The sequence below is a fragment of the Amorphotheca resinae genome (assembly GCF_003019875.1).
Source record: "Amorphotheca resinae ATCC 22711 unplaced genomic scaffold M430scaffold_5, whole genome shotgun sequence".
Taxonomy (NCBI): Eukaryota; Fungi; Ascomycota; class Leotiomycetes; order Helotiales; family Amorphothecaceae; genus Amorphotheca; species Amorphotheca resinae.
In genome coordinates, this window is record NW_020194475.1 from 333,798 (window position 1) to 360,065 (window position 26,268).

Genomic DNA, 26,268 nt, shown 5'->3' on the forward strand with positions numbered 1-26,268 from the left:
AACGGAGCTATCTTTATCAGTATCAAAATGTCTAAACCTGATTCTAAACTTGTTAGACGTCGCTTTGCTATCCAAACAAGACAACAAAACCGTCTTTGCCATCTGCAAGGAACACGACGAGCTTGAGACTAGGATGAAGAGGGAGCATCGAAGAGAGCTCGTGGATTGGACAAGAAAGTTACACGGAGATTATCATTCCAATGCTGCCATCTCTGGCATCTTGCCTTTCCTGGAATACCTTGTAGGCAGCGACGAATACGAAGTGGGAGACGAAGACGGGAAGGAGCGGGGCGATGAAAGAGAAGGAGGGAAAGGAAAAGAGACGACATATATATACTCGCAGGCATTTTTGGAAGGCAAGATCTTCTGGCGTACCGTGAAGGATGAAGAGGGCTGGGCGGCTGACGGCAATACTTCTTCATATGATGAAGAGTGCTATGATGAAGAGTGCTATGATGAAGAGTGTTGGGCAGCTGACGGCAATACTTTTTCATATGATGAAGAGTGCTATGATGAAGGGTGTTGGGCAGCTGACGGCAATACCTTCTCATATAATGAAGAGGATACATGGGAGGTTTCTTGGTGAACACGGAAGGTGGTATGCAATTGGCTCCGCTGATAAGATCAAAGCTCCTGTATAGAAGGCATATATATACACCTCATCCATAGCCTACTACACTGAACAGCTCCTTCTCAAATCACAAAATAAACAGAACAAGAAGGGATTCTAATGCATGATTTATAGACTCCGTGCAGGAGCCATTGATTCAATATACAAATAGTCTGTTATACATAAACGTCCGTTCCCAGTACCAGAACACTTCATTATCTCACAGGAGCGGAGTTTCGGATCTCTTTCAATCCTCCATCTTACAGTCCTCTTTTTCTTTCTCGTGAAAAAGCTCCCCATTTTGCCAACCAATATCAAGGCCATAGGCACTCGATACCCGGAAAACTCCAAACACCGCTTGATGTACAATACGGACTCTCGAGATAGGGCCTAGTTCAACGCTATGCTACAAATTTGAATCATTCCAGAAGAAATAGGGGGGAGGGAGGGAGGGAAGGAGGGGGAAGAGTAGAATCAAATGTAATCCCTTCCACTCTTCTGCAATTCTATGAGTCTCCATCCTCTCGTCTCGGGATTGTTGACGTCCTCCGCTACTCTCGTAACACCGATGGCGTAGGTTACGAGCTGCACTTTATCTTCCATACCGGCAGCCAGCTGGTTCGTTTTCGCATTGCGGTATACGTGCACCTCTTGCGTTCTGCATGTTACGATAAAGACCGGGATATCCCCCGGGTCAAGGATCCTCGCGGACAGAATTTCGACGTTCCGAATATCAAGGATTCTGCCATCGGATTTCAGGCCCGCTGTTGTATATTGTTTCGACAGCGCATCGTAGACTTGGAATTGAGCTGCCGAGAGCCAGAGGCGTAACGTCTCGGTATCGCCTTTAACATAGGCATCGAGAACTTCAGGCAAGATGTATTCTCGCATTTCTTGGATGAAAGGCTCCATCTGGAAGCTGGGGTCCATTTCCCTAAACTTCTTGATCACCAGCGCTGTTTCGTTTTCAGCAAAGAATCCAGCGATCCGGTCTGAGATGCTACGTGCGGTCGAGATGAGAGGGTTTTCGGATTCATTGTAGGCTGATTTGAGGGAGAAGAGGGATTGCATCATTTTGCTCGAGTCGCGGAATTCTCGCCATGATTCTTTCCAGGCAGCGTCTTTGTGAACAGTTATATTTGTGCCGGCACTACACTTGTCAGTAAATGCCAAAACATGGGAAGAAAGAATGGCTTACTCTGGATTTTCCTTTGGAACCTCAGCACGTCTGCCATGACCGCTCGCTTGCGCCTCCTTCAGCTCTCGCAATTCTCTAGCCTTTCGTCGCTCCTCCTTCTCTACCCACCCACCATATCGCGAACTGCTACCATCATCGATAACGTTCTTGACATTCTTGTATGCCTCTGTTTCTCGAATTGGTCGCGTGCCCTTCTCGATAACGCTCGCAGTGGCGTTCACCGTAGACCGTACGCCCTTAACAACAGGTGTTTCCCAAGTCCAAGCAGCTCCCTTGCCCACAACGCCAGCCGTCGTCTTTAAAACCTTGGCAGTACTAGATGTCACTGCCCCCGTAGTCGACTCGTATGCCTGTCTGGCACGCCTCACAGATTCGTTCTCAGTGAATTGCTGGGCACCAGCAGCCAAAGCCTTGGTAGATTCATTCCACTCCTTAGAAGCTTTGAACTCGCTCTGTAGTGTCTCGGTGAACACTTGCCATGGTGATTTGTCACCGTGTGGTGGTGGTGGTGGAGCGGCCTCCTCTTTCTTGTCTTCCTTCTTGCCCTCCCCTTCACCCTCACTTGCGCCTTCGCTTTGGTCCTTGGCTTTCTCTTCACCACTTTCACCTGAGGCTTTTTTCGCACTCTCCCCCTCTGCAGCACTTTCCTTTGGTTCTTCGGTCTTGGCCTTGGTTTTCTCCTGCTGTCCTAGCCTCAAGCCCTGGTGGAAACCTCGGGATGAAGAAACTGGTCTCGCTATCTGGATTTCATCTGGGAGGAACTTGGATCGCAAAGGAGTGGTGTACGAAGTGATTGTCGATCTGGAGAGGTTTGATACAAAAGAGTGCAGATTCGATCTCTGGGTCTGCTGCTGTAACCGTCTGTAGACAGCCGTTCGCCCATATGGAAGCCTCGCGACTGGTCCGGACTGAACTGTAGAAGGCGCTCTTGTCGCCGCATGTCGAAGACCGTTCATGGCGAATGTGAAAAGACTGACTCTGTTGTCGAGCCGGTCAGTGAAGAGTGAACGAAAGGAATTATCAATTAATACCGTAGGAAATCAGGGCGTGCAAGTATTGTGAGACTTATTTACGCGGCGGCTGAAAATTATTATTCGCCGAGATCGTGGCGGAACTTGCCGCCTCAGGCACTTGCTTTCAATATTGCTTCACGGCTCTACGAAGTAAAAGCAAGAATTTCGGATTGGAAACGAGACAAGCCATGAGTAGGACCGTGTCGAGGCGCCTTTGGGCACAATCGCCTCTAGCAGCCCTTTCCGAGTCTGCACCCCGTCAGAGACTCTCGTTACAATGTCTACGACCGTTTTCAAATTCCTCATGCAAGAACGCTGAAGGAGACAGGTACGATATTTCTCCTATCTCTCCAGCCTTTTCAGACTCAAGTACTGACAGGTCAAGTAGCTCCAATCCTTTCCCCTCAGCTCCCAAGCCTTCTTCCTCATCAACACCAAGAAGCCATGTCTCCCCATCGCTCCATCCGAAAGCCTCCACAAATCCGCCATCGCAAGCAATGAAGATGCTTTCCAAATTGATGGTTACCAACAATCAAGACCGAAAAGCGCGCGAGGACAGGGCGGGCATTGACATGGAAAAGGTCTCTTCGGACGGTTTCCTCCTGACCTCCCAAAAGGAAAGGCATGAGGAGCCCCATCACTTCCACGTCTACGCTACGAGGCATAACACTCATATTACGGTCACTACACCCAATCGTGACCCGATCATCTCGAAATCAGCGGGTGACATAGGGTTCAGGAAAAGTGCCAGAAAGCATTATGATTCCGCATTCCAGTTGGCGTCGTATGTTATGGGGAGGTTACAGGAAAGTGGGAAGAACCGTGAAATTTCCAAGTTGGAGGTTGTGCTGAGAGGGTTCGGGCAAGGAAGAGAGGCTGTCACCAAGGCACTGTTGGGCAGTGAGGGCCGGTTTCTGAGGGGCAAGATTATCAGGGTTGCGGATGCTACGAGGTTGAAGTTTGGTGGGACGAGGAGCAAGAAGCCCAGACGTCTGGGTTAGAGGCACGGTGTTGTGGCTTGTACAGTACGTTGGTCTGAACATTGTATAATATTTCAATGGCATGAAGCTTGTGATGGTATCTTCCCTAAACCCAAGAACGCCACTCATAAAAACGGTCCGTCTACGCCTGTCATGTCGCTGAAAGCAAACTTTTAGAACCCTGATTTCCCTCTGCCGACTGGGGCTCTTTCCGCAGGTGGTACCACCCTTCCAGATGTATCTCTGATAGGAGCCTTTCCTTTCCCACTACCTCCCTGTCTTCGCTCCTCTTCACTATCCCACTCCTCATCGTTCGCCACCTCGTCTCTTATTCGATCATCAAGGCTATGTCTCTCGCGACTTGAATCCATATCGCTCAACATCCTAGAGCGTTCGTTTGAATCACTTCGATCGTCCTCATCCACTAATTCTCCGTCGGCCGTCTCGAAATCCGGAGGCGCGATCCATTCCTTAGGAACCACACACGGCAAGGCAACTCCAATACTCGCAGCGCGATTCAGCCATCCTGGCCCCGATCTTCCGGTAAGCTTCTCGCACAGGTACTGAGTGAAGTGATTGCAGTTCTTGTTGAGGAGGTTATATGAAGTTCCTTGGAAAGACTCGGAGGCTTCTCTGAGAATCGATTCTATTTCGTCGTGTGGTCGCAGTGTGAACCCATGAAGAATCTCACATTTGAAGGTCCCTCCTGGCGGCTCTATCCTTGGTTTCGTCCAATATACGCCAGTCATGCCCCTCCTGTCATGCCCTCCGTATGCATATTCTCTGCCGTTTATAACCACTCCAGAATGTAGAAGAGAGGCGCCAACCGCCCAAAGCACTGAAGCCAGTTTGCCGGGCTGAACCAGTTAGTCAAAAGTCAAGGTCAAAAGTCGCAGGTGACAGTCTGTCCGAGCAGACAGCAGAGAACGTACCGGGAGCAAGTCATAGACATTGATAACGATCTCGGTCTTCTGTAGGGAAAGCGTTGATCGGTGATTACCAGAAGATTTCCTTGAGGCTTTCTTCGACGGCATCGTAGCGGTTCGACGTTTTATCTGTATGGATTTTCAGACCTTGGGAATCCTGCGCAAAGAAGACCTTTGCTCGAGCAACAGTTGTAGAACGTTGGTCATGAAAAAGTTCCGCTGAAGGGTTCTGGATTTTGGAATGATATCAGAGCCTCGGGCGAAGAGGCGCCGATCAGCCTAGGCTGCACGTGACGGCAAGCAAAGCTGGAAAATCTCAGCACACTTGATTCGACGCACAAAAAATATCCGCGCCCGAGGAGAGAGTTGATACAACTCTCTCACCAGGCCGCTGACCACCACCACCACGACGTCGACTTCCGGTGCTCAACGCATCTTCTCTTCTCTTTCACTCACTTTTCAAAGGGCCGCGGCAAGAACTGCGACCCAAAACCAGAGCCTGCTTAGCTGCACGGTTTCCATAACTACAACTCGCAATTACGCAAAGAAAAGAGGGATGCCTCCAAAGAAAGCCGTCAAGGAGGAGAAGATCCTGCTGGGCAGGCCCGGGAACAACTTGAAGAGTGGAATTGTATGTGCGCCAACCTGCTCTGATCTTGATGGCTTGCTCATGAAATCCAGGTCGGTCTTGCAAACGTGGGGAAATCGACGCTCTTCCAAGCCATCACCAAATGTTCACTCGGAAACCCTGCTGTAAGTCTGGATTCCTACCCTAGCAATACCATTACTAACCCGCACGAGAATTTTCCTTTCGCTACGATTGATCCCGAAGAATCTCGGGTCATAGTGCCGGATGAAAGATTTGACTGGCTTTGCGAAAAATATCAACCCAAGTCCCGAGTTCCTGCCCACCTTACAATTTACGATATTGCTGGCTTGACTCGAGGAGCTTCAACCGGTGCTGGTCTCGGAAATGCCTTCCTGTCTCACATCCGCGCCGTCGATGCTATCTTCCAAGTCGTGCGTTGTTTCGACGATGCGGAGATTATTCACATCGAGGGAGATGTCGACCCAGTCCGAGACTTGACCATCATCAGTGAAGAGCTGCGGATCAAGGATATTGAGTTCACTGAAAAGGCGCTTGAGAACCTGAAGAAGCAAACTCGGAGAGGTGGCCAAAGTCTTGAGATGAAGAAGCTCAGGGAAGAAGAGGCCACTGTCGAGAAGATCCTTGCTTTACTAAAGGATGGTGGAGATGTCCGAAAAGGCGACTGGACTGCTAAGGAGGTACGTTTTAACATCTCATTCAAGTTACTCCATGATTTCATGATGACAAAAGGCCAAGAGGCCTGATACTTAACCCAGCTCGTCGAATGCCTCAATATAAACGCTGAGAGCATTGTGAGATAAGAAACACGTTCTGATACATTTATCCACTCTTGTTACTCTGTAATGTTTCTTGGAAAGAAAATTACTAACACACAAGGTGTACTAGGTTGAGGTCATCAATCCTCTGTTCCTCCTTACAGCCAAGCCAGTTGTCTACCTCGTCAACTTGAGCGAGAAAGACTACGTCCGGAAGAAGAACAAGTATCTTCCAAAGGTCATGGAGTGGATTAAACAGAACGCAGCCGGTGACCCAATTCTGCCTATCTCCGTCTCTCTTGAGGAGCGTCTATCACGCTTGGAGACTGAGGAGGAAGTCCAGAAGGAACTCAAGGAACTGGGAGTTGATTCCGCGTTACCTAAAGCCATCACCGCCATGCGGAAGGTCTTGAACCTGGGCAGCTTCTTCACAACAGGTCCAGATGAGGTCCGGCAATGGACAATTAGAAATGGAACCAAGGCGCCTCAAGCTGCCGGAGTTATCCATGGCGATTTTGAGAAGACCTTCATTCAGGTTATTGTGTACAATTACTCGGTTCTCAAAGAGTTGGGTGATGAGGCGGAGGTCAAGGCAAAGGGTAAGGTGCTAACCAAAGGGAAGGATTACGTTGTGGAAGATGGAGACATCATTTTGGTGAAGGCTGGCGCAGCCAAGTCATAAGCCCTCTAAATAATAATAAAGAAATGAAGTCATCGCTGGCACAGTACGTGAAAATCAATGTGCGTTTTCTGGTCGTTTAATCGTCGACTCGCTTATATTGTAGGTTTCAAGGTGAAAAGGCCAGCCACAGCCATAAGAAGCGAGCCGACGATTACCACGTCTGTTAAGCCCATTCTCAATTCCAATCAAAAGCTCCTTTGAGCCCTTGCGAGCTTCCTATATACCCTTGATCTTACTGTTATAATTGGATTTAAGGGAATGGCAACTGGAACAAATGGCTACCAGGTGATTTAGGTTCAAATGAGCAGTCGATTGTGTGTGTAGCTAAGATAAAGCGACGTACTGAAGCAGATTCTAGCTAGAGTAAAGAGAAGCTCGATTTCCACAAATTCTCCCCATTGATGTATGCATAGTATGTATGATACGCTTAAAATGGCATGCATTCGGCAGTCTTGGTGAACCTATGAGCCTTGTAGAGATGCCCTCGATAGGCCTTCCGGGTCTTTCACGTAGCCAGATTTACATCCATGGACAAGGCACTTGATGGGCACCCAGGGGGAGAAGGGGAGGAGGAGATAGGGTGGCTTTTAGAGGTGCGGCAAATAATAATAATAATTAGTTGGTCTATACCTACGTTGAAGGCTACTAAATCATCATGCTCAACTGATTAAATTCCATGCAACCGCTCATGGATCAGATTATTTCTTCCCTCCAGCTATGCCTTTATCCTGTTCCGCTGCTAAACATCCCTAGCCATGCGCTTCTATCTGAGGTACTCTGTTGATCAAGCTAGCCGTGGATATTCCAAGATTATTACTCTGCTTGCGCAGGACCCTCGCCATTACTACTGCTGCCATTGGTCTCGGCATCTAGATCCGTCTTTGCTGGTGGTATTATAGGCTGAACCTTCAACTTTCTAATTGCTCTCTTCATACCCTCGAGAGCCGCTCGTTCCTTGATGAGCATTCCCTTCGCCAACTCCCGGATTGCTCTTCGGCCCATCTTCTCATGGAGGTCTTGCCATCCGGCCAATTCTGCTGCGACAACCTGCTGCGTATACCGCAATTCTCGCCCCAGCTCCTCAACTTCATCTTTGGCTCTCCGAGCTTTATCTTCCTTTTCTTCATTCAACCGTTGTCGAGTCTCGTCAAGAAGACCGAGAGGCCAGCGGGTGGAGCGAGAAAGAGAATTATAAGACCGCTCGATTGCTTTTCGAGAGGTATTAATAGATGATATGAGGGACGTGGGGCGGGACAGTGCAAGTAACATGGCGATTATGGTGCTATGGATGGAAAGGGCTGTCGAGTGAAAAGCAGCGTACGGGGACGATGTGGATGGCGCTAGGGTCTGGACGTATGCTTCAAATGCTGAGATATGGGTTTGTGGGAGGAAAGAGATCGTGGCTAATGCGCGAGATGCGAGGCTTGCGGCATCGTAGAGATCTGACGGCATTAGTAGACTTCAGTTGAAAAGGATAGAGATGCATACCAGTGGTGACAACTCGTAACATATTCACCCTCCGCGCAACGGACTTGGTAGAGTAATTGACACTGCGAACTGTATCTCTAGCATGATCCACAAACTGCTCGACATCCCGAACATCCTCAACTGGCTCATATTCCTCCCTGACCGTTTCTACCCTCGCTTCAGCCTTAAGCTTGCTCCGTTGCTCCATCATATCGGGTTGGATATCAGGCACCAGAAAGAACTCCCATAACATTTCATGTGTAGAGAACGTGGAGTGGGCCAACAATGTCTTCAGAAAGCTATCCAAACGAACCTGAATATCTCGCAAGACTGCTCTCGAAGGCTTTGACGGCAGTTGGAATGGCCAACGCATCCCTGATATCGATGGCAACCACGAGGCCGGATTCTCAAGGGCAAGAAGCTTTGCCAGGTGCTCAAAGTCTCCCAGCGATCGCCGACACGTTGTGATAGTAAAGCTCTGGTTCTCTAATGGCGCTGCTGACTTGACTACAAGGCGTATAGTGGCATCTTCAACAAAGAAAGATCGTACAACAGCAGTAATTCGTCCGTCTGGGGCTGGCTGGCCAGAAAAGAGGATCAAATCATCGATTCGATTCCTAACATCATCGTCTTTAGCCAGCTCCACAGCCGTCAAACCGCGGAGCTCCTTCGCAAAAATGTCAACTCTTGGATCACCAAATAAGGCTCTAACCATTTCCAATCTACCATATTTGCTAGCTACCATCAGGGCAGTAAACTTCTTGTCGTTTGTTGCATTGACATCCGAATCACAATGAAGGAGGATCTTGTGTGCAATTTGAGGATCATTGACGATATGAAGTAGTGTATTGCCCTTCGAATCGATATGGTCATCTAGGTGCAATGGCTGGCCATCGCCTTGCGAGTTGGTTGCCGCCACAAGCCCGGCTTCAACCATTTCTCGATAATTAGCATGATCGTAAGACCTGCACAATGCGAAGAGCGGCGTTTGGCCGTTTTTATCTTTCTGCCGCCAAGGCAATAACCGACCAACCCGTGAGATCAGTACGGGAGCGTTGAATAAATAATGGGCAACACTTCTGCCTCTATTATCTTGCTTGGCCAGGTAATCAATCACGATTGATTGCGACTCCGCTCGATAGACAAAGTCCAAGATAATGTCGATAAGCTCTGTATGCCCAAGCTGAACAGCCGCACTCAAGAGCGTTGTGCCTTCATTATTGGTGTCCTCGAGAACCGACTGCAGAGGATAGTAATGACGCAATGATAGCAGATATCTGAGTGACTCGGGCCGTTCATGTTGAACGGCCATCATTGGGACAGACTCTCCTAATGAATCTTCTGTTTGTGCGAGACGCTCAATTGAAGTGTCGCCCTCAATACCACTACCTGTCGAATCAATTGTAGTTGCTATCGATCGGAACGATGTCTCAGAGCTGCTTGACATACTCCGCTCATCCATTTTCACGGACTTCGGTTTCCGTAAAGGCGGCAATTGTTCTTCCGCTTCTTCAGCATGCTGAATTTGGAACGGGAATACGTGATTGAGAGTGGAGGTCTGCGATGTTCTTTCAGTACTCGTTCCTGGCTGGTGTGGATCCGAATGTCCATTGACACCATTACAGGGTACTAGCTGCTCGTCCATAACTTCATCGCTATCGGGTTCATTGTTTTCGTCTTCCTCATCGGATTCTCTGTCTGGTTCCATTATCATCATCATCTCTTTGACCTCGCCCTTATTTGTGGCTTGCCAGAGCTTGTTGTTCCGTCTGCTGGCCTTCCGTAGACCCCCTGAGTCCCTCGCAAGGTAGGAGAGAACTGCCTCGAATGTGCTCAGAGCATAACCCATCTCTCCGCTCTCAACATCGTCAATGAAGATGAAATGACGCATGTACAGTAATCGTGCCTGAAGGTAACGAACCTGGGATCTGATGACGACGATCAAGAGCAGTGACACTAGAGTATCAGCATTGACTGTGAGAGCCGGCCCGGCTTTCTCGGACGACTGAGTCCCCTGCGCAACTCCTTTGGGTATGTCGGTGAGGTGTGTGACTGTCTTTAGGGTCATGAGCAAGATATCCATCATCTCCTGAGGACTTCCAGCAACATTAAGTTTTCGAAACTCCTCAACCGCACGGCCAAGACGTATAGTCAACTCATGCCTCTCCTTTTTTCCGCCATGAATATGTATTCCAACTTGTGAGATATCGACAAATTCCATCTGTCTAATTTTAAATTCCAGCTCAAGATCTTCAGGTCGCTTCATGGCGCACAATCTGGGATAGAGAACAGTATCATGGACTTGCTCGGCCACATAGCGCTCGATTAGACGTTCTACAACCGGGCCAGTAAGATCAGTTGTGGCTCCCAGGAGCGAAAGTTGCTGTTTGTCCACCATTTGAAAGAGATCGATAGCTGCCGTCACTGCAGTCTCCAATGCGCCTCGCATAATGTCCTCGTCATCTTCGGCATATAAATCACCAGCAGCACCGGGATCCGCACGGCCATTTAAGTGACTGATTGCAGCAGAATTCATACTGTGGTATCGCGCCTGTTTCATTGCCTTGGTGATTGGGCCTTCAGGTTCCGGATCAGGTATAACTTCGGCTGAAGGAGGGGGCGGCAATGGCTTCTCGAAGACAGTGTTAAACTCTTTGAATAGACGTTCAAGGCCAGGCTGCATCTGCCTGGCAATCATCGGGAAGTTATTGAGAAGGTCATTGAAGCTCTTGATATCTTTCTTGCGAGGAACAGGGCTCGAAGCACCTGAAGATTCCTCTTGAGTTAACCTAGCTGGAGAGACTAGTCTGCCATCCGGAGAACGTTGTGGAATGATGGCGGGTTCTATCTTGATCTCTTCGTATATTCCCACCAGCGGTCTCGAAATGTAGTACACAAGCCATTGCCTGGGTTCTAAGGAGTCGGGGTACCACAACGTGTCTGTCAAGATTTGGGCTTGATTAAGCGTCTTGAACCCTAGTATATAGTCAGCATCCAGCCTTTCTTACATTATGTCTACCAACCCTTATTGCTGTATACGAAGGCATCCTTGACGACTACCGTTCTGCCGTTGATGGTTGTGTATTGTTTTGCCTTTCCTCTATTCTCACGCATATTTGGTGCGTCCTTCCCTCCCGCCGCACCATTGTTTGTCGGTACTCGCAAGACATGACTGCCCAGGAATTCGTCTGACCCAGCAAGGTCTGAGTAGAGAGCGCCGGACTCGCGATCGCGGGAGGTAAGGAGAACTTCGGTAGTAGGTACTAGCAGAATCTAGGCGGACAGTCAGCCTCGATTCTGGACGGGACCTGGGGGGTTCCAGGGATCCTCACATGGTGATGGATGGGAGTACACTGTGCTGGCAGGGTGCTCTTGAAGAAGGCGGACAGGAAAGGGTTTAGAGGTTGCATTCATTCAACATTCGCGCGCCACATAGACGACTACACAGACTACACTGCAGGCGTGGGTCCTGCAATGCGGATGCCCAAATCCAAGGATTCCAGGATCGATCTTCCGGTATGTAGCACCTAGGCAGAGTGAAGGCGGCCGTCAAAGGGCGAGGCCTGATCTTATCTGATTGGGCGCAGAGATCGGAGGCGGCGGAGGTCGATAGGCTATGAAATAGGAACAGACAGGTCGAGCGGCTTGCGGAGGTTTCAAGGTTTGAATCTGCAACAAGTGGCCTGGATACGCGTAGCTGATGGTGATGCTGCTGTACAGTAGTGTCCGGGAGCACAACACCCCAGAGTTGCAATCCCAGCCAAATCGGCTTTAGGCGAGGGAATCACAAGCCAGAGCTTCTCCGCCCCGGGCGGAATGACTAAGCCTTATCGTCGGGATGTTGCTGACATAATGCTGACATAAGCCCCTGCATCGCCTGGTGGATAAGGTAATGATAAGGTACGGAGGTACATCTGTCACTGCCAGAACCCCTCCTCCCCACTATTGAGCTCCTCTGCAAGACCTCCTGCGTTTCTCCGTGTAGGTAAATGCCCGCTCTCAATCTGTCCCCACTGTTGGACCACCGCCCACTTTACACCAGCGCTCTTCTCCGTGGCTAGAGCGGAGCTTCGAGCTGTCGGGAATACTATATAGCGGCCTACCCCCTCCTCAGCTCCCAGGATGATTTCTCCTTTTCACCTTTCGCATCCTCTGTGTTTCTCTGTTCTATATTTCACTATTCTCGTGGCCTAGTAGAGTCCTAGTCAATTGAATCTTGTGCAACCTTACTGCTGTCTAGGGTCATAATGGGCAAGAAGCGTGTTCTCTGCGGTTACGGGGTCGACATCGACGCCGTGGCGGGCTGGCTTGGATCCTATGGAGGAGAAGATTCATCGAATGACATTAGTAGAGGTATGAGGCGGCCATCGTTGATCAAAGAGCCCTGCTAAACAGCCTCCAGGACTCTGGGCCGGAACGATTGGAACCCGCCGTCTCCTCCAACTCTTCGAAAAGAACAACATCAAGGCAACCTGGTTTATCCCCGGTCACTCACTCGAAACCTTCCCTGAAGAGTGCGCCATGGTTCGCGATGCAGGACATGAGATTGGTCTTCACGGATACTCCCACGAGAACCCAACCGACATGACCCTTGAACAGCAACGGGACGTTCTCGACAAGACATACAGACTTCTTACCGACTTCTGTGGGAAGCCACCCAAGGGAAGTGTGGCACCCTGGTGGGAGACTAGCAAGGAAGGAGCTGAGCTGCTACTGAGTTATGGCCTTGAGTATGACCACAGTATGAGCCATCACGATTGCCAGATGTACTGGTTAAGGATTGGGGATACCTGGACCAAGATCGATTACACAAAGAAAGCAGAGGAATGGATGAAGCCACTGGTGAAAGGTAAGCCTACTGGGCTTGTGGAGATCCCAGCTTCCTGGTATATCGATGATCTGCCTCCGATGATGTTCATCAAGAATTCCCCGAACAGTCACGGCTGGGTGAACCCCAGGGATGTGGAGGATCTCTGGAGGGATCATTTTGATTACTTCTATGCAAATTATGACGAATTCGTCTTCCCCATGACAATCCACCCTGATGTTTCTGGCCGGCCACACGTCCTTCTGATGCACCAAAGGTAAGGTCTAATCTATCCCTGAAGTTATATGTCAGTTGCTTACTGTCTAGGATAATCGATTATATCAACAAGCATGAAGGCGTTGAATGGGTCACGTTTGAGCAAATGTCGGACATTTTCAAGAGTCAGAACACTCCAGAAGCTGGTGCGATCATGCCTGCACCTGCAGGAGAGATGCTCAAGAAGCCACCCACTACTAAATAGGGTTAATGTCACTGTTATGATGAACAATCCAAAGCGTAAAAAAAATATTCTTCATTATTGGAGTCGTCGTCGTGATGTGGACTGAGAAAATCATCCATACATCATCTTTCCTCGAATAATATCAGGGCCGTCCCACTGTTCTATTTATTAATTCGTGCAGACTAACATCGTGACCGTCTATACCCCGTTCTCTGTGTTAGTCTAGGCAATACCATAAAGTATTATCCTTTTGTTAACATTGAGTAAAGGTCAGAAGAGTTGTCCAGGTAGCACTTGAGTAATTGATCACGAGTATTCAGAATTGTATTAATGGTTTCTGCAATAAAATGATGTTTTCTGCAGGCTTGGAGAGAAGCCTTAAGAAGCGGCACTACCATCATGCATTACATACCTATCAATGAACATTATTCAGAAATACAAGAAAAGTATACATATATGTGTTTATGTGTATTCGCATGTAGAGAAATTCAAGGAGGGGGGTCGGTTGTAAAATCCTGTCGCACATATTGTCTGGTCGTATGTAATAAAATAATGTCATTCGACATAACAATCTGGTGGCCTGGTGGCCTAATGGTAAGGCGTTGCTTTCCGGTAGAGTCTTTTAAGAGACTTGGTGCTTGGCAAAGATTGCGGGTTCGAGTCCCGTCTGGGTCGATTGTTTTTTGGGCTTTTTCTTGAAGCCTGGATTATTTTTTGTGTTGGGGTCTGTGACTTTTTTTTCTTATTCTTCTGCTCGCTCGCTACGATAAGATATGAACTTTCTAAAGCAATTCCTAACAAACCAGTTGGTGGCCTGGGTAAGTTAAGATTCACAATCGCCTTCACATTTCACATCTTCTAACATCTTCAATAGTGGCCTAATGGTAAGGCGTTGCTTTCCGGTTGTGCGATTGGCAAAGATTGCGGGTTCGAGTCCCGTCTGGGTCGATTTATTTTTTGCTATTTTTCAAGCTTGGGTTTTGCGACGGGCGAGTGTTTGTGTGTGATTGCCTTTTTGTGCCTTCTTGTGATGCGAGGGGCTTTGAGTCTGAATAGCACCATTTTTGCCCCTTTTTGTTTAGCGATCCTGGGCATCCTCAAGCCCCTGACATGGAGAGCTTCAACCCCAAGCCGGGGGACAAGAGCAATCATATTGCTAAAGAGTGCATAGATGTGAATATGCCCCAAGCTGATAGTTGGTAACTGGAGACAGTGCCAGGATTAGCCAATGCGCGGATTTTACCCCCCGTAAGGTATACATACCACAGGTCCCCCAGATCTCAATCCACACAGGCTTACCTAGGTAGGGTAAAGTATAATAAGGTTATCATTCTACTATTTTCGAATAATTAGAGGTACACAGACAATACCTTACTGTGATGTGCCAATAATGGAACACTGTGCAAGAGACCCGGGCCAATGCGATGCCTGAGGCCTGCAGGCCACACCGTAATTGCAATAGGATCAATGTGAGTGGTGGGCAACGTTACATCCTGGACCACACCGATACGCGATAACGACCCCGCGGTGTGGTTATCAACAACCACGATTCTTGAGGCTGAAAGTCGCATCCTCATGAACATCCTGGGCATCAGCAACCCGCTCTGATCCCAACCCAAGAGCATCTGCTGTCCACAAGCGCCAACAGGATGGCTCCACACGCAGATTCCCCCACAGTCGACGATGTCGACCGCCTCCCCGCCCCGGTCAGGCCTCCCATGTCAGCAAACCCTCCTCGAATCCTGATTATAGGGGCTGGCTCCCGAGGCAATGCGTATGCGCGGGCTACAGGCGAGTCATCAAACGGTATTGTTGTGGCCGTGGCCGAGCCAATCGCATACAAGAGACAACGGCTCGGATCGAAGTACATATGGGGGAAGGCTGGGCCATCCGAGGGCCAGGAGTTCGAGGACTGGAAACATTTCCTGGCATGGGAGCAAGAGAGACGGGCTAAAGCCTCGAGGGGCGAGGTCGTGCCGGAAGGGGTTGATGCTGTGTTTATTTGCGTGCTCGATGAAATGCACAAGGAGGTCATTGTTGGACTCGCCCCGCTGGGTTTGCATACCATGTGCGAGAAGCCATTGACTACAAGCTTGGATGATTGTATCTCAATATATAGGGCGCTGCTTCCAGATCTTCCCCATACGACTGCTCCGTCAAAGATCTTCTCCATTGGCCACGTCCTGAGATATAGCCAACACAATATAGTCCTTAGGAAGCTGTTGCTGGAAGAACAAGTTATTGGAGAGGTCCTCTCTGTCAACCATACGGAACCAGTTGGATGGTGGCACTTTGCACACAGCTATGTCAGGTAGGCATTCTAAATACCATCTCCTCATTATCAACCACTAACCTTCCAGGGGAAACTGGCGCAAAGAATCCACCACCGCGCCCTCCCTCCTCACCAAATCATGCCACGACATCGACCTCCTCCTGTGGTTACTCTCCTCACCACCACCAAACTCCAACAAGCCGCCTCATATCCCCGTGACCGTGAGCTCCTCCGGCTCTCTCCAATTCTTTAATAAGACCCGGAAACCAACCGCTGCCGGAAATGCCACAAACTGTCTTTCCTGCCCCATTGAAGAGTCTTGTCAGTATTCTGCCAAAAAGATATATGTCGGCAAGGATCTCAAGGGTCTCGGCTCAGGAAACACAAACTGGCCCGTCGACATTGTCCTGCCCGAAATCGAAGAGTGCATTTCCCAGGGAGGTCCGGCCGGCGGTGAACGCGCCCTCCTCTCCAAACTCTCCGAGGACTACACAAGCACGACGCCAGCCTCCGAAGTCTCGGCCCGGAACTGGTACGGCCGCTGCGTCTGGGAGGCCGACAACGATGTCTGCGACAACCAAGTGGTGACGATGACCTGGGACAACGACCCGCTCCCAAGCACCAGCGACGACCCCGAGCAAGCGCTCGCTGGCCGCGGTGCCAAAACCGCCGTCTTCCACATGGTCGCGCACACCAAGAAGATCTGCGACCGCTACACGCACATCTACGGCTCGCGCGGCGAGATCTACGCCGACGGCGAGACCATCACGGTGCAAGACTTCACGACCGGCACCCGCAAGGTGTACCGGCCGCACGTCGCAGGCGGCGGTCACGGCGGCGGCGATGACGGGCTGGCGCGCCAGTTCATCCTCGCGGTCGACAGGGTCAAGAACCATGGGGCGCGCGTGACCGACGCGCAGGAGGAGTTCGTCGGCTGCACGCTCGAAGATGTCATCCGGAGCCACGCGCTTGTGTTTGCGGCTGAGGAGGCGCGCAGAGACCGGAAGGTCCTGGATTTCCCGGAGTGGTGGGAGCGTGTGGTGCAGGGTGGTTTGAGGGGGGAGAGGACGGTTTGAGCGGATTGGGATGGGAAGGGAGGCGTAATGAAGTAATGTCACCTGTTTAAGGTACCTATCTAATGAATATCATCAATATCTTCTTCCGCACGGGGATCAGAAATCAGGAATGGGAAATTCGTCACGACGGAGTACACCTGATGCAACAGGACCAGTTGTCAAAAACGAAAGGGTCCTACCCTGCAGCAGGTGTATAGCCCAGGATGTAGCTTCAATATTAGTTCACCATAACTCTACTTGGTCCTTGAGAAATCCCATGATTTTGGTTTTCTTAATTCATCGAATCGGTCTATGCTAGGAGATCCGCTCATAAACTAACAATCGTCGTATCGTGTAACTCATGAACTTATACACAGATCCAGTGTGCCTTGCGTGTTAACGTAACTATCCATAACTCATCATCATCATCATCATTGTCATTGTCATCATGGATCTCCATCCCATATTCATTCCAAAAGGCCAAGTTTCGAGGATCCAAATCTCGGTCACCATCGTCTTCAAAGTCTGGCCTACACTGTAGCCCGCTAGTACTTGACCCGAAACGCCATATATGCAATGGATAGCGCCAAAAAAACGCAAGAGAGAGAATCACTCAAGCTCACCCGGTAACCCTCCTTACCCACAGCCCCGTCGGCTCGTACACGGCATCTTTATCTTGCCTCTTCCATGCTCGATGTAACTTGAGACCAAGCTCATGTTCCTGCTGCCTGATATCCGCTTCCTCCTCTCTGAGGTGCTCCACTTTTCGCTTCTCCTCGTCCCGCTTCCGCCGTACTTCTGTAGTCTCCACGATGCGATCTTTTGGCATCAACTCTGTCATCTGACGGATACTTCTCGTGATATTATTCCGACGGTTCGCGAGGTTGTCGAGCTGCGCTTGCAGGGACGAGATGAGATCGCGGGATTCGGTTTCGGCAGGTGACTGTGGGAGCGTCTTGGCAGTATCCGATGCACGTTTGGTGGTTATGCTGCTGGTCATGCTGATCAAGACAGGAGAAGTCGGATTGACCGCTTTGCGTGTAGTAACTTTGGGACTCTCGCCAACTTTTGGACGCTTGCGGTTGAGTATTGGTGTCTTAGGGGTAGGAGAATCTTGGGTGGTTCCTGATGAGGTCGGTATTGGTGGCATTGGTGGCCGGTTGCTATCGGTGGAGGGGCGGGACGAATTGTCTCCTATTGAAGTTGCATATGTCGTTATACTGAATCGAGATGGAGGCTGCACGTAAGGTTCCGAAGGGTCTGGATTAAATGACTTTTGTAAAGCTTCTCTGAAATTGCGTTCAATAGTCCCAGCCGAATCTTTTCTTTGATGCGTGGTCACTGCTGGGGGAAACGCATCCACACGAGCTTTCATATTGTTATCTGCAGGTGTGAGGGGTTCGGGGACGGGGATTCTAGGACTTTGTTCACTACTAGGTGAGAGCACGGTCCTGGCGAACGGTTCGGCATGTCGCGCTGATGCGATATCTGTTTCATCACCACCACTTCGGATGGCAGAGACAGGGGTCATCAATCGAGGACTGGGCGAAGTAACACGTTTGCTACTCTTCCGGGGAATTCTGATAGGTGGCATGTCAGGCTGATCCGCAACTGGAGAGACTATTGTCGTCCGGCCAGTTGCACCTTTCCATGCCGGTTTCTCCATAGGAGCAATATGGGGTTTCAATTTTCGAACGCGATCTCTAATTGTCGTATGAGGATTTGGAGGACCGCTGATGATGGATTGGTTTCCAAGAACAATGCCAGTCGGTTCGTGAATAAATTGAGATCCTGGCGGCGAAAATTCTCCTGGCTCCACTGACTGTGGCCTGTCTTTATTGCTTGTGGTAACATTCCCTGAGTAAGGGTCCCATCGAACGTCGGCTGTCTGTCCTACACGTGCGCCATCTCCGACTGCCTTGCGTTGAACCAGATTCGCAGCGGTGGTTGCGGCTTGGTTACGCCGCTTCTCTCTTCGAAGCAGCGGAATGCTACTCGGGGGTGGTTTTGAATTCGTACCTAGTTTCGAGGGAGGCCTCGCACTGGAAGCTTGCCTACTGCTTGGTATATCAAAACCAAGCTTTGAAGCGTCGGGAGTATCATCAATAGGAGATACTTCTTCGTCAATGATTTGAGTTCGACTAGGTTTCATTTGTCAGTCTTTCTCTCTCAAAGCGTGTTAGGAGCAGAAATTGGAAGAACAAAAGAGGGTATGCTTGTAGCTGATTACACTAGAAAAATGTAAGGGAAAAAATGTAGAGACATCTGAACATTTATATCATTGCCTGAGACTAATTCTTAGGAATGAAAGTATGATTGATTGGTATAGCAGCTCTAGAGCATGCTTACGGTATATTTGTAAAAGCTTCGACATACTTTCTGCCATACTCCGGTGAAGATGGAGGAGAGACCTCGTCATCTGGATACACTGTTTGGTATGTTTTTTGGGGAAATTGAGTTGAGATAGGTGGAGGCGAGGGTCGGGAATAGATAGAGGACACCGGTCTGAATTTCGATTCTTGATGATCTAGGGCAGTTTGTAGAACCGGCCCGCTGCACTTGAGTTAGCTTGTGTCCCTGATTTATACCTAAAGTAGGTAGCACTGAAGTAATAATCCAAGCTCGTTTGAAGCACCAACTAGGCATATGATACTTCACGTCCAGTCCCCAGACAGACCGCAGCATGATCTCCTCTGTATCATGAGAATAATGCAAATACTTACAAAGGGAGCTCGGGAAGTCCTTTGCGCATCCCATCGTCCCGCGGGGGCCTCGACGATGGTCTATTTTTCTCCAGAGGAGATTGGGATCGGGTATAATCTACTCCGCCACCTGCGGGTCTATTCTCATCATATACTGGCTGGCGTGCGCCTTTCTGGTTATTGTTGAGCCTCTTCCACATTATGGCGGCTTGTCTGTGAAGCGTCCGATGCTCGCTGGGAGGAAGTTGGAGGGGAGTTCTCTGGATATTTGTTGCAAACGCGAGTAATTTGAATCAGATACGACTGCGCATTGAATGGTGCCTCTGTAGATTTGGCAGAGGTCGAGGATCCCGAGTGGAACGTGTACAGTATCGTAGTCCCGGGCTTTCGTGATGTCACCGAACGCCGAGAAGAGGCGGCGCGCTGCCAAAAAGAGGATGTAGAATGGGATGCCAAAAGACGAGAGAAAGACCACTGGCAAAGGAATGGATAGCGAGGAGGACAGCAGGGAGAAGGTCGAGAGCTGGACAAAGAGCGTCGTGGTTTGCGACTTACCGGCTGGGCCAATAAGAGCAGCATGCGCCGCAGCAGAAAGAATGGGAGAAAAGTGGCCTGGACGAAGTGGTGGGAAGTGGAACTTGAACTTGCAGTTGAACTTGAGGCTTTTCAGACGAATCGATGCTTACCAACGAGTTTGACGTCTCAGAGCACGGTTCATGCCCGCGAATTGCAGGAGGGCACGGCGAGTGTTTCAAGTATTTGCGGTCTCAAAATCCCGATGGTGAGTTTCCCTCGTGCGCGGTGCAGAGTGTACAGCCACAATTTGACCAGACGCCGACAGTTCGAACGAGCCCCAGCAGGAGCGGTAAACCGACGACGAATAAGAATAAAGGGAGGGAAAGAGAATGAACACCTACGTGGATCTGGATGGTTTGGATGGAGTCAAGAAGCGCCTGATTGATGTGAAGAGGGAGAGGACTCAGAGAAGAGAGACTGTCGTGCAGTTGGTGGTGGTTGGGGTCTTGGTCTTGGTCTACTTTAGTCTGTCTCGTTTGAAAGGGATGGCCTGAGGACCCTTATTGATTAGATCACGTGATTTGCTCGAACCCCCTTTTAAATCCACTGTCAAATGATGGATGGTCATTGGATGGTTATTTTACATATCAATTCATATTAATCGAAGATGAACCATTACAAGGTTGGATTGTAGGATGACATCGACCGTTCACTTATATTGTACTCTTCAAACCTAGACTATCATACATAGGTATTTTCCAGTATAAGGAAGAATAGACAGTCGACTTCGAGTACTTTATTGACAGTCAAAAGCATCTTAGCCATCCATCATATAAGATGATCTAGATACGGTAGTGAAGGAAAATGACCATTAATATATTTCTTACCAATCCATAAAAAAAAGTGATGGTCAACTGGGTACCTTACCTACTTACTAGGTAGCTACTACCTAGGTATGTATCACAATGGTCATGTCAAAGCTTAACCATCCCTTTTAACTATCCACAGATCATCCAATCGCATCTTGACCATCCAAACAAGTTAATCATCAGTCAATCCTCAGCTACCTATTCTCAGCCACCAGCCCACCCACCAGATCATCCGCTAGACCGTCTACCAATCAATTACTCCGCAGTATACTCAGGACGCGTCCCGATCTCCTGTCGACCGACGTGATTATCGTGATTGAGAGATAAAGCCGATAAAGTAAGGTAGGGATGGAGGGCCGGCCCGACACTAAAATATGTAGCTACGGAGGATATCGTGGTCCAATACAAGTTGCTTTTGGCTTTACCTCCGTACGGACCATTGAAGAACCTTACGGCTTAACCTGCTTAGAAGCGACGAGAGATGTACCACGCTAGGAGCTACTTCTAGGTACTTAACAGGATCTGCCTTAAGTGTGACTCCAGCGTGAACAATGTGTATATATACTTTTCTATGAGCAATTGGAGGCAATCGTAGAACTCAACGGCGGTGTCACAGCATAGCTAGCCACAACTAGATAGGAACGGAGGGTTCCCTAGTGGCTTAGACTAAGGTAGATCCCGCATAAGCCTTTTCGGCTGAGAACGGGCGTATCGATCAATCGATCGATCAATCAACCAATACAGTAGTTCGAAAAGATAGAACTCATGTAAGGTAGCTATTTGACTATTGAGCGGCCAACAACAGGGATCAAGAGCACCTCATGTAGATCTGACTTTCTATCTCTCTCCCAAGCTAAGTATCTATTTATTGATCCCTCTCTCTCACAATCTGTTTCTTGATCTCTCTCTTAATCTATTAATCTTCTTAACACCAAGAATCTCCAGATCTCTCTAACTACATCAATGGAAACTGCCGGCGTTCCAGGTCCCCCTTCTGTCCCTATCGTCCCTCCCTCGGAAGAGACCAAGGCACATTTTTGCTCGACTCCTTGGGCATGGAAACTATTCTCAGACCCCACCTTGCGACCCTTCTCAAACCCCTCTCGCATTCCCAACAACAGCACCACATCATGCTCTTTCATTGGGAAAACGTTGGCAACACAAGATACCATCGTTGCCTGGCAGTCATTCTATAAGCCTCCCGACTCCACCAGCAAGTACGGACAAGTCCTGTGCCTGGCATTGCTTGGTTCCGGGGTCAATGGCCACGTGGATACAAGCCATGGAGGATTCGTCGCCGTGCTCTTTGACGAAGGGTTCGGTCTCGTGGCAGGGAACCAGAGACCGGATGACAGGGCTGTCATGACCGTGTCATTGAAGATCGATTACAAGAAGCCTGTCCCCACGCCGGGTGTGGTGTTGTGTCGATGCTGGCTGGAAAAGGAGGAGCGGAGAAAGATGTGGATAAGGGGCGCCATTGAGGATGGAGATGGGACGGTGCTTGCAACGGCACAGTCGTTGTTCCTTGTGGTGGAAGGATTGAAGCCGCTGGAGAGGTTATAGACTTATTATAACTTTACAGAGTGTGAGGCTTTGGCTGAGGGTGATTGTGGAGATCTCCCGCGAGCTACCTGGCGATCTGGGTTTTTACCGAGGGAACTCAGATAAATATTGGCCAAGCTCTGCGAACAAACACAATGATGATAACGATAAGGGGAGAGAGCATGGCATGGAATCTATCAACGCAGTATTCGGTCTTTTGGCTGGGGGTTCAATTAGCTAGAGTATGGGGAAGGTTTCAAGGGAACGGCTCGGACAGGGTTTCTCAGAGGATCAAGGCACGTGATACAACAGCATACCTACCTCGCGGGAGACGGAACAATAGACATTTGGGATTGTTATATAGAAATAGACTATCTTATTTATAGACCATAGACAAATCCCATAGACATGCCTAATAGGGACAGCAAAGACACATCCATTTTCATCAAACGGATATATCACGTGTGCGGGGATCGGCAGACTTCGCTCCCATTCCATCCTATCGACTCCGCATCACATATACCTCGGAGTATCTACCTCAGTGTCAGTTCACAGCACAACACCACGCAAATTACCTACAGCTCTAATTGAGACCAAGACGCTTTCTCGCTTTCTCTCGAGCTTCGAGGAACTTCAGTCTTTAACCCAAAGCTACAATCTAAATACGAGGGACTGTTGCGCCCCGGATAAAGTATCTACAGGAGGTTACCCGCTCTACAAGACAGCTCCGGCAGGCCCGACACACTCCCAATGGATTACGTTGAGAACAGGATGAATCAGGGTCAGCCTTCCCATTTCCAAACCTGAGCTGCATCGATTCTCTAACCTAGCCCAGAGGCCTCCAAGCCCGCCGCCGCCGAAGTGTATGCCGCCGCTCCCCTCCTCCCCAACCATCACTAACCCTCCACGCAGGCAAAGCGTCGCCACGCCCGTAAACGCAATCCTCTTTGCGCTCGCCCTCCTAATCGCCTACTACAGCCTCCGACCCAAGTCCAAGCCCACACTGCCACCTGCCCCCGCCCCGACCGTCTTCCAGACCTTCACGCCGCCGACGCTTCTCCCCTACAACGGCACGAACAACATGCCCGTGTACCTCGCAGTGCGCGGGCGTGTCTTCGATGTTACGCCGGGCCGCAACTTCTACGGACCAGGAGGGCCCTACGAGAACTTTGCGGGCCGGGATGCGAGCCGTGGGCTGGCGTTCGGAAGCTTTGACAAGGAGATGCTGACGGAGGATCTGCAGGGCCCTCTAGACAAGCTCGAGGATCTGGGGCCGGAGGAGTGGGAGGCGCTCAAGGGCTGGGAGGAGAGGTTCGAGGAAAAGTACTTGGTGGTTGGGAAGCTGGTGGCGGTGGGTGAGGAGGGCACGAAGGCGAGCCAATGAGGAAATGAGGTAGGGGGTTAGGGAGGGGAAACTAAGGGAGGAGATGAGGGCTTGATATGGGCTTTTGATGGAGTTCATGGGCCACCAGTTCACATGCCAATGCGGAAATAGGATCAAGCTGTGACCAGCAATCAAAAAATTATCGATATGGTATTATGCATAGCTGTGTGTGCGTGGATATAACTTTTTGATATCTGTTGTTGATGTATGAACTCAGCCTCCCAACATCCCCAGGGTCGTGGTAGCCCTTTTTGATCCCTAGGAGGTCCAACTTCTCAATTACTGAGCAGGAAGGAAGCACCGTAAATGCCATGAAGACTGAAGTGCCTACCGAAACCTTATTCCTACCTACAGCGCATAATATTCCCAGAATCCTCCTCTTGCAAAATCCAACACTCTTAATGACTGGAACAAGAGAACTCGCATCAACTCAGACATCTCGGCATATAGCTTTCAATGGTAGAGCGCGTCACTAGTAACGCGAGGTTGCCGTTTCAATTCCGTCTAAGGGTTTTCGTTCTATGCCTACTTTTTTTGAACACTTTATTTATTTTTTGATTCTTTCCTTTGCCGCTCGATAAGATGTGTGCCTGCGGAAAATACCATCTACTCCGTACTGTACCTACAGTTCAGTACGGTACAGTACCTACCGATGTAGGTGGACAACTATTGGTGGAAAATTCAACTCCGTCCTTGCAGCATAGCAGTCCCTCACCAACCAGTCCACTTTTGAGAGGTAGTATGGAAGATTCTGACACCAAAATCCCTCGTGGCGCAATTGGCTAGCGCGTTCGACTGTTATGAATACTATCGGATTCAGCACGGTGATCGAGAGGTTGGTGGTTCGAGCCCACCCGAGGGAGGATTGGATTTTTTTTTTCTTTTTTCTTTTTCTTTTTTTGCTAATTTTGTTGTTTGTTTTTAAGAGACGTTTTGGTTTGATGAAACTGCGAGTGGCCCTGGGGAAGATAAGGGGTGCACTGATCGAAAACGCAGGTACGGCGGTGGTATACATGAGGTAAGTAAGGTAAGGTACCCAACATGTATGATGATATATTGACTGTGATGTGTTACAGAGATTAATAAATCCTTCCCACGATCTGTTTCTACCTTTTGTCCCGTCTATCTACCTCCCTACCTAAGGTATCTTATCATCATCCTCCCCCTTTTCATCCCCAAATCCCCACCACGTGACCCTCGCTCTCCCTCCCAACTCTCCCAACCCAGCCATCAATGCGCAGTCTCTCCATTCCACCTCCTCGCCCGCCCCCAAGAGCTCCAAACCCACCCTTCTCAGCCCCTTCATCTCCTGCTCCAGATACGCACACAGCCTGGCCCACCGCGCATCAACGCCGGCGCCCATATCCCCGACATGGGGCATCTCACGCGCGATCCGTATCTCCCTGACATGTTTCCGCGCTGCTGCTGAGCGATCCTTCCAAAACGCCAAGCACGCATCGGCATAGACGCCGAAATCAAACACGGTTCCCGGCGCTGCATACAGGACCTCCTCCGCCTCCGTGCATATCTGTCGGCTCACGCCCAAGATTTCAGGATGCAGTCTCTGGCCCGGAGGCGTCTCTGAATGCACCTGATACGTCGTGAGCCGATCCGGCGCGGGGCCGGGATAGAAACTCTGCGTCGCGTACGCTGGTACCGCATCACGGCGGTAGAACAGCCCGTTGTGCGGGAGCTGCGTGCTGATTTTGTGCACTCCGGCGGGGAGCAACAGTGCGTAAATGGCCCGTCGGATCTCGAGCGGGAGATGCACGAACGGGAAGGAATCCCTGGATGCGGCGGTAGGGAGCGCAGCACGTGATGCGGACTCGTAAGGCTGAGGATCGGCGGTCCCTGCAGCCCGGGGGTCCGAAACTAGCGGGTCTTCGGGGTCGGAGTGCGGATCATCGTCACACGGGCCAGACCAGGGATGCAGGATGCTGACTTCGATGCGGGCGCAGTTGGTCTTGCATAGTTTGCGGGGCTGCTGCTTGGAAAAGATGTTGAGTGAGAAGGAGCCGGACGGGAGCTGGTCTTGCGCGGCTGTATTTGACGAAGTCATGCTTGAGAAGTGGTGATGGCACTTATGGGCATCATAAGACGGTTTGAAGAGGTGACGTCGCGACGCGATTTGGTTCTTGGATGGAAGTGGTCGGATCCAGCGCTTTTAAAACGCACGCAAAGTTGGCCAAGACTCAAGATGAGAGAAGATCAAGACTACAGAAGCTGCGGGACTGCAACCTTCTTAAGAATGCCCAAGTGTGTGAGGCTGAAAGCTATCCCGTCTGGGGGAATTTCGCGTGTCTGACATGAGTAATCATATAAGCTGACGACCTACCCACCTAGCATACGTCGTATTTTTATATGCTGGGAATTGGGCCATTATCGAGAATCTAGGACGCTATTAAAGGTCTGGATAGACA

General features: G+C 49.8%; 12 protein-coding genes across 12 annotated transcripts; 7 read left to right on the top strand and 5 right to left on the bottom strand.

The window, feature by feature from the left end:
* The first annotated feature begins 88 nt into the window (after positions 1–88).
* M430DRAFT_34446 (hypothetical protein) lies at positions 89–662 on the top strand. Its single transcript, XM_024866553.1, has one exon. The coding sequence runs from the start codon at positions 134–136 to the stop codon at positions 584–586; it is 453 nt and encodes a 150-aa protein (XP_024721315.1). The 5' UTR covers positions 89–133; the 3' UTR covers positions 587–662.
* A 422-nt stretch (positions 663–1,084) lies between these two features.
* M430DRAFT_49756 (hypothetical protein) lies at positions 1,085–2,764 on the bottom strand (the record flags this gene model as incomplete). The annotated part of the gene is made up of 2 exons (XM_024868086.1): positions 1,085–1,760; positions 1,809–2,764. The coding sequence occupies 2 exons, from the start codon at positions 2,762–2,764 to the stop codon at positions 1,085–1,087; spliced, it is 1,632 nt and encodes a 543-aa protein (XP_024721316.1).
* A 245-nt stretch (positions 2,765–3,009) lies between these two features.
* M430DRAFT_18229 (hypothetical protein) lies at positions 3,010–3,822 on the top strand (the record flags this gene model as incomplete). Its single annotated transcript, XM_024863824.1, has 2 exons — positions 3,010–3,149; positions 3,210–3,822. 2 exons carry the CDS (start codon positions 3,010–3,012, stop codon positions 3,820–3,822), a joined length of 753 nt encoding a protein of 250 aa, XP_024721317.1.
* Positions 3,823–3,974: 152 nt separating this feature from the next.
* On the bottom strand, positions 3,975–4,835 carry M430DRAFT_18230 (hypothetical protein; the record flags this gene model as incomplete). Its single annotated transcript, XM_024863825.1, has 2 exons — positions 3,975–4,658; positions 4,734–4,835. 2 exons carry the CDS (start codon positions 4,833–4,835, stop codon positions 3,975–3,977), a joined length of 786 nt encoding a protein of 261 aa, XP_024721318.1.
* A 280-nt stretch (positions 4,836–5,115) lies between these two features.
* On the top strand, positions 5,116–6,774 carry M430DRAFT_138154 (hypothetical protein; the record flags this gene model as incomplete). The annotated part of the gene is made up of 4 exons (XM_024862555.1): positions 5,116–5,358; positions 5,409–5,480; positions 5,529–6,014; positions 6,223–6,774. Exons 1-4 carry the CDS (start codon positions 5,284–5,286, stop codon positions 6,772–6,774), a joined length of 1,185 nt encoding a protein of 394 aa, XP_024721319.1. The 5' UTR covers positions 5,116–5,283.
* Positions 6,775–7,369: 595 nt separating this feature from the next.
* On the bottom strand, positions 7,370–11,945 carry M430DRAFT_119425 (hypothetical protein). The gene is made up of 4 exons (XM_024861744.1): positions 11,574–11,945; positions 11,265–11,514; positions 8,263–11,217; positions 7,370–8,216 (listed from the first exon to the last, which is right to left on the bottom strand). The coding sequence occupies exons 1-4, from the start codon at positions 11,649–11,651 to the stop codon at positions 7,588–7,590; spliced, it is 3,912 nt and encodes a 1,303-aa protein (XP_024721320.1). The 5' UTR covers positions 11,652–11,945; the 3' UTR covers positions 7,370–7,587.
* A 543-nt stretch (positions 11,946–12,488) lies between these two features.
* Positions 12,489–13,529, top strand: M430DRAFT_100324 (hypothetical protein; the record flags this gene model as incomplete). The annotated part of the gene is made up of 3 exons (XM_024860625.1): positions 12,489–12,594; positions 12,644–13,325; positions 13,376–13,529. The coding sequence occupies 3 exons, from the start codon at positions 12,489–12,491 to the stop codon at positions 13,527–13,529; spliced, it is 942 nt and encodes a 313-aa protein (XP_024721321.1).
* Positions 13,530–15,226: 1,697 nt separating this feature from the next.
* On the top strand, positions 15,227–16,856 carry M430DRAFT_100071 (hypothetical protein; the record flags this gene model as incomplete). Its single annotated transcript, XM_024860605.1, has 2 exons — positions 15,227–15,819; positions 15,869–16,856. The coding sequence occupies 2 exons, from the start codon at positions 15,227–15,229 to the stop codon at positions 16,854–16,856; spliced, it is 1,581 nt and encodes a 526-aa protein (XP_024721322.1).
* A 252-nt stretch (positions 16,857–17,108) lies between these two features.
* M430DRAFT_34452 (hypothetical protein) lies at positions 17,109–19,631 on the bottom strand. Its single transcript, XM_024866554.1, has 3 exons — positions 19,559–19,631; positions 19,212–19,388; positions 17,109–18,976 (listed from the first exon to the last, which is right to left on the bottom strand). Exons 1-3 carry the CDS (start codon positions 19,585–19,587, stop codon positions 17,455–17,457), a joined length of 1,728 nt encoding a protein of 575 aa, XP_024721323.1. The 5' UTR covers positions 19,588–19,631; the 3' UTR covers positions 17,109–17,454.
* Positions 19,632–21,689: 2,058 nt separating this feature from the next.
* M430DRAFT_34453 (hypothetical protein) lies at positions 21,690–22,639 on the top strand. The gene has a single exon (XM_024866555.1). The coding sequence runs from the start codon at positions 21,886–21,888 to the stop codon at positions 22,483–22,485; it is 600 nt and encodes a 199-aa protein (XP_024721324.1). The 5' UTR covers positions 21,690–21,885; the 3' UTR covers positions 22,486–22,639.
* Positions 22,640–23,050: 411 nt separating this feature from the next.
* M430DRAFT_41414 (hypothetical protein) lies at positions 23,051–23,848 on the top strand (the record flags this gene model as incomplete). The annotated part of the gene is made up of 3 exons (XM_024867476.1): positions 23,051–23,245; positions 23,300–23,327; positions 23,377–23,848. The coding sequence occupies exons 1-3, from the start codon at positions 23,215–23,217 to the stop codon at positions 23,846–23,848; spliced, it is 531 nt and encodes a 176-aa protein (XP_024721325.1). The 5' UTR covers positions 23,051–23,214.
* A 1,012-nt stretch (positions 23,849–24,860) lies between these two features.
* Positions 24,861–26,043, bottom strand: M430DRAFT_34455 (hypothetical protein). The gene has a single exon (XM_024866556.1). The coding sequence runs from the start codon at positions 25,905–25,907 to the stop codon at positions 24,987–24,989; it is 921 nt and encodes a 306-aa protein (XP_024721326.1). The 5' UTR covers positions 25,908–26,043; the 3' UTR covers positions 24,861–24,986.
* Between the last annotated feature and the right edge of the window lie 225 nt (positions 26,044–26,268).

What these genes read in the sequence shown, in the direction of transcription:
- M430DRAFT_34455 (XM_024866556.1), bottom strand. Translation starts at nt 25,907, where the DNA reads ATGACTTCGTCAAATACAGCCGCGCAAGACCAGCTCCCGTCCGGCTCC.
- M430DRAFT_34446 (XM_024866553.1), top strand. Translation starts at nt 134, where the DNA reads ATGAAGAGGGAGCATCGAAGAGAGCTCGTGGATTGGACAAGAAAGTTA.
- M430DRAFT_34452 (XM_024866554.1), bottom strand. Translation starts at nt 19,587, where the DNA reads ATGCGCAAAGGACTTCCCGAGCTCCCTTT. An exon ending in GGACTTCCCGAGCTCCCTTT is followed by an intron (nt 19,389 to 19,558) that starts GTAAGTATTTGC and finishes ACTCAAGTGCAG; the next exon opens with CGGGCCGGTTCTACAAACTG. An exon ending in TCACCGGAGTATGGCAGAAA is followed by an intron (nt 18,977 to 19,211) that starts GTATGTCGAAGC and finishes AATGAAACCTAG; the next exon opens with TCGAACTCAAATCATTGACG.
- M430DRAFT_34453 (XM_024866555.1), top strand. Translation starts at nt 21,886, where the DNA reads ATGGAAACTGCCGGCGTTCCAGGTCCCCCTTCTGTCCCTATCGTCCCT.
- M430DRAFT_119425 (XM_024861744.1), bottom strand. Translation starts at nt 11,651, where the DNA reads ATGCAACCTCTAAACCCTTTCCTGTCCGCCTTCTTCAAGAGCACCCTG. An exon ending in CTTCGTATACAGCAATAAGG is followed by an intron (nt 11,218 to 11,264) that starts GTTGGTAGACAT and finishes ACTATATACTAG; the next exon opens with GGTTCAAGACGCTTAATCAA. An exon ending in GTTACGAGTTGTCACCACTG is followed by an intron (nt 8,217 to 8,262) that starts GTATGCATCTCT and finishes TAATGCCGTCAG; the next exon opens with ATCTCTACGATGCCGCAAGC.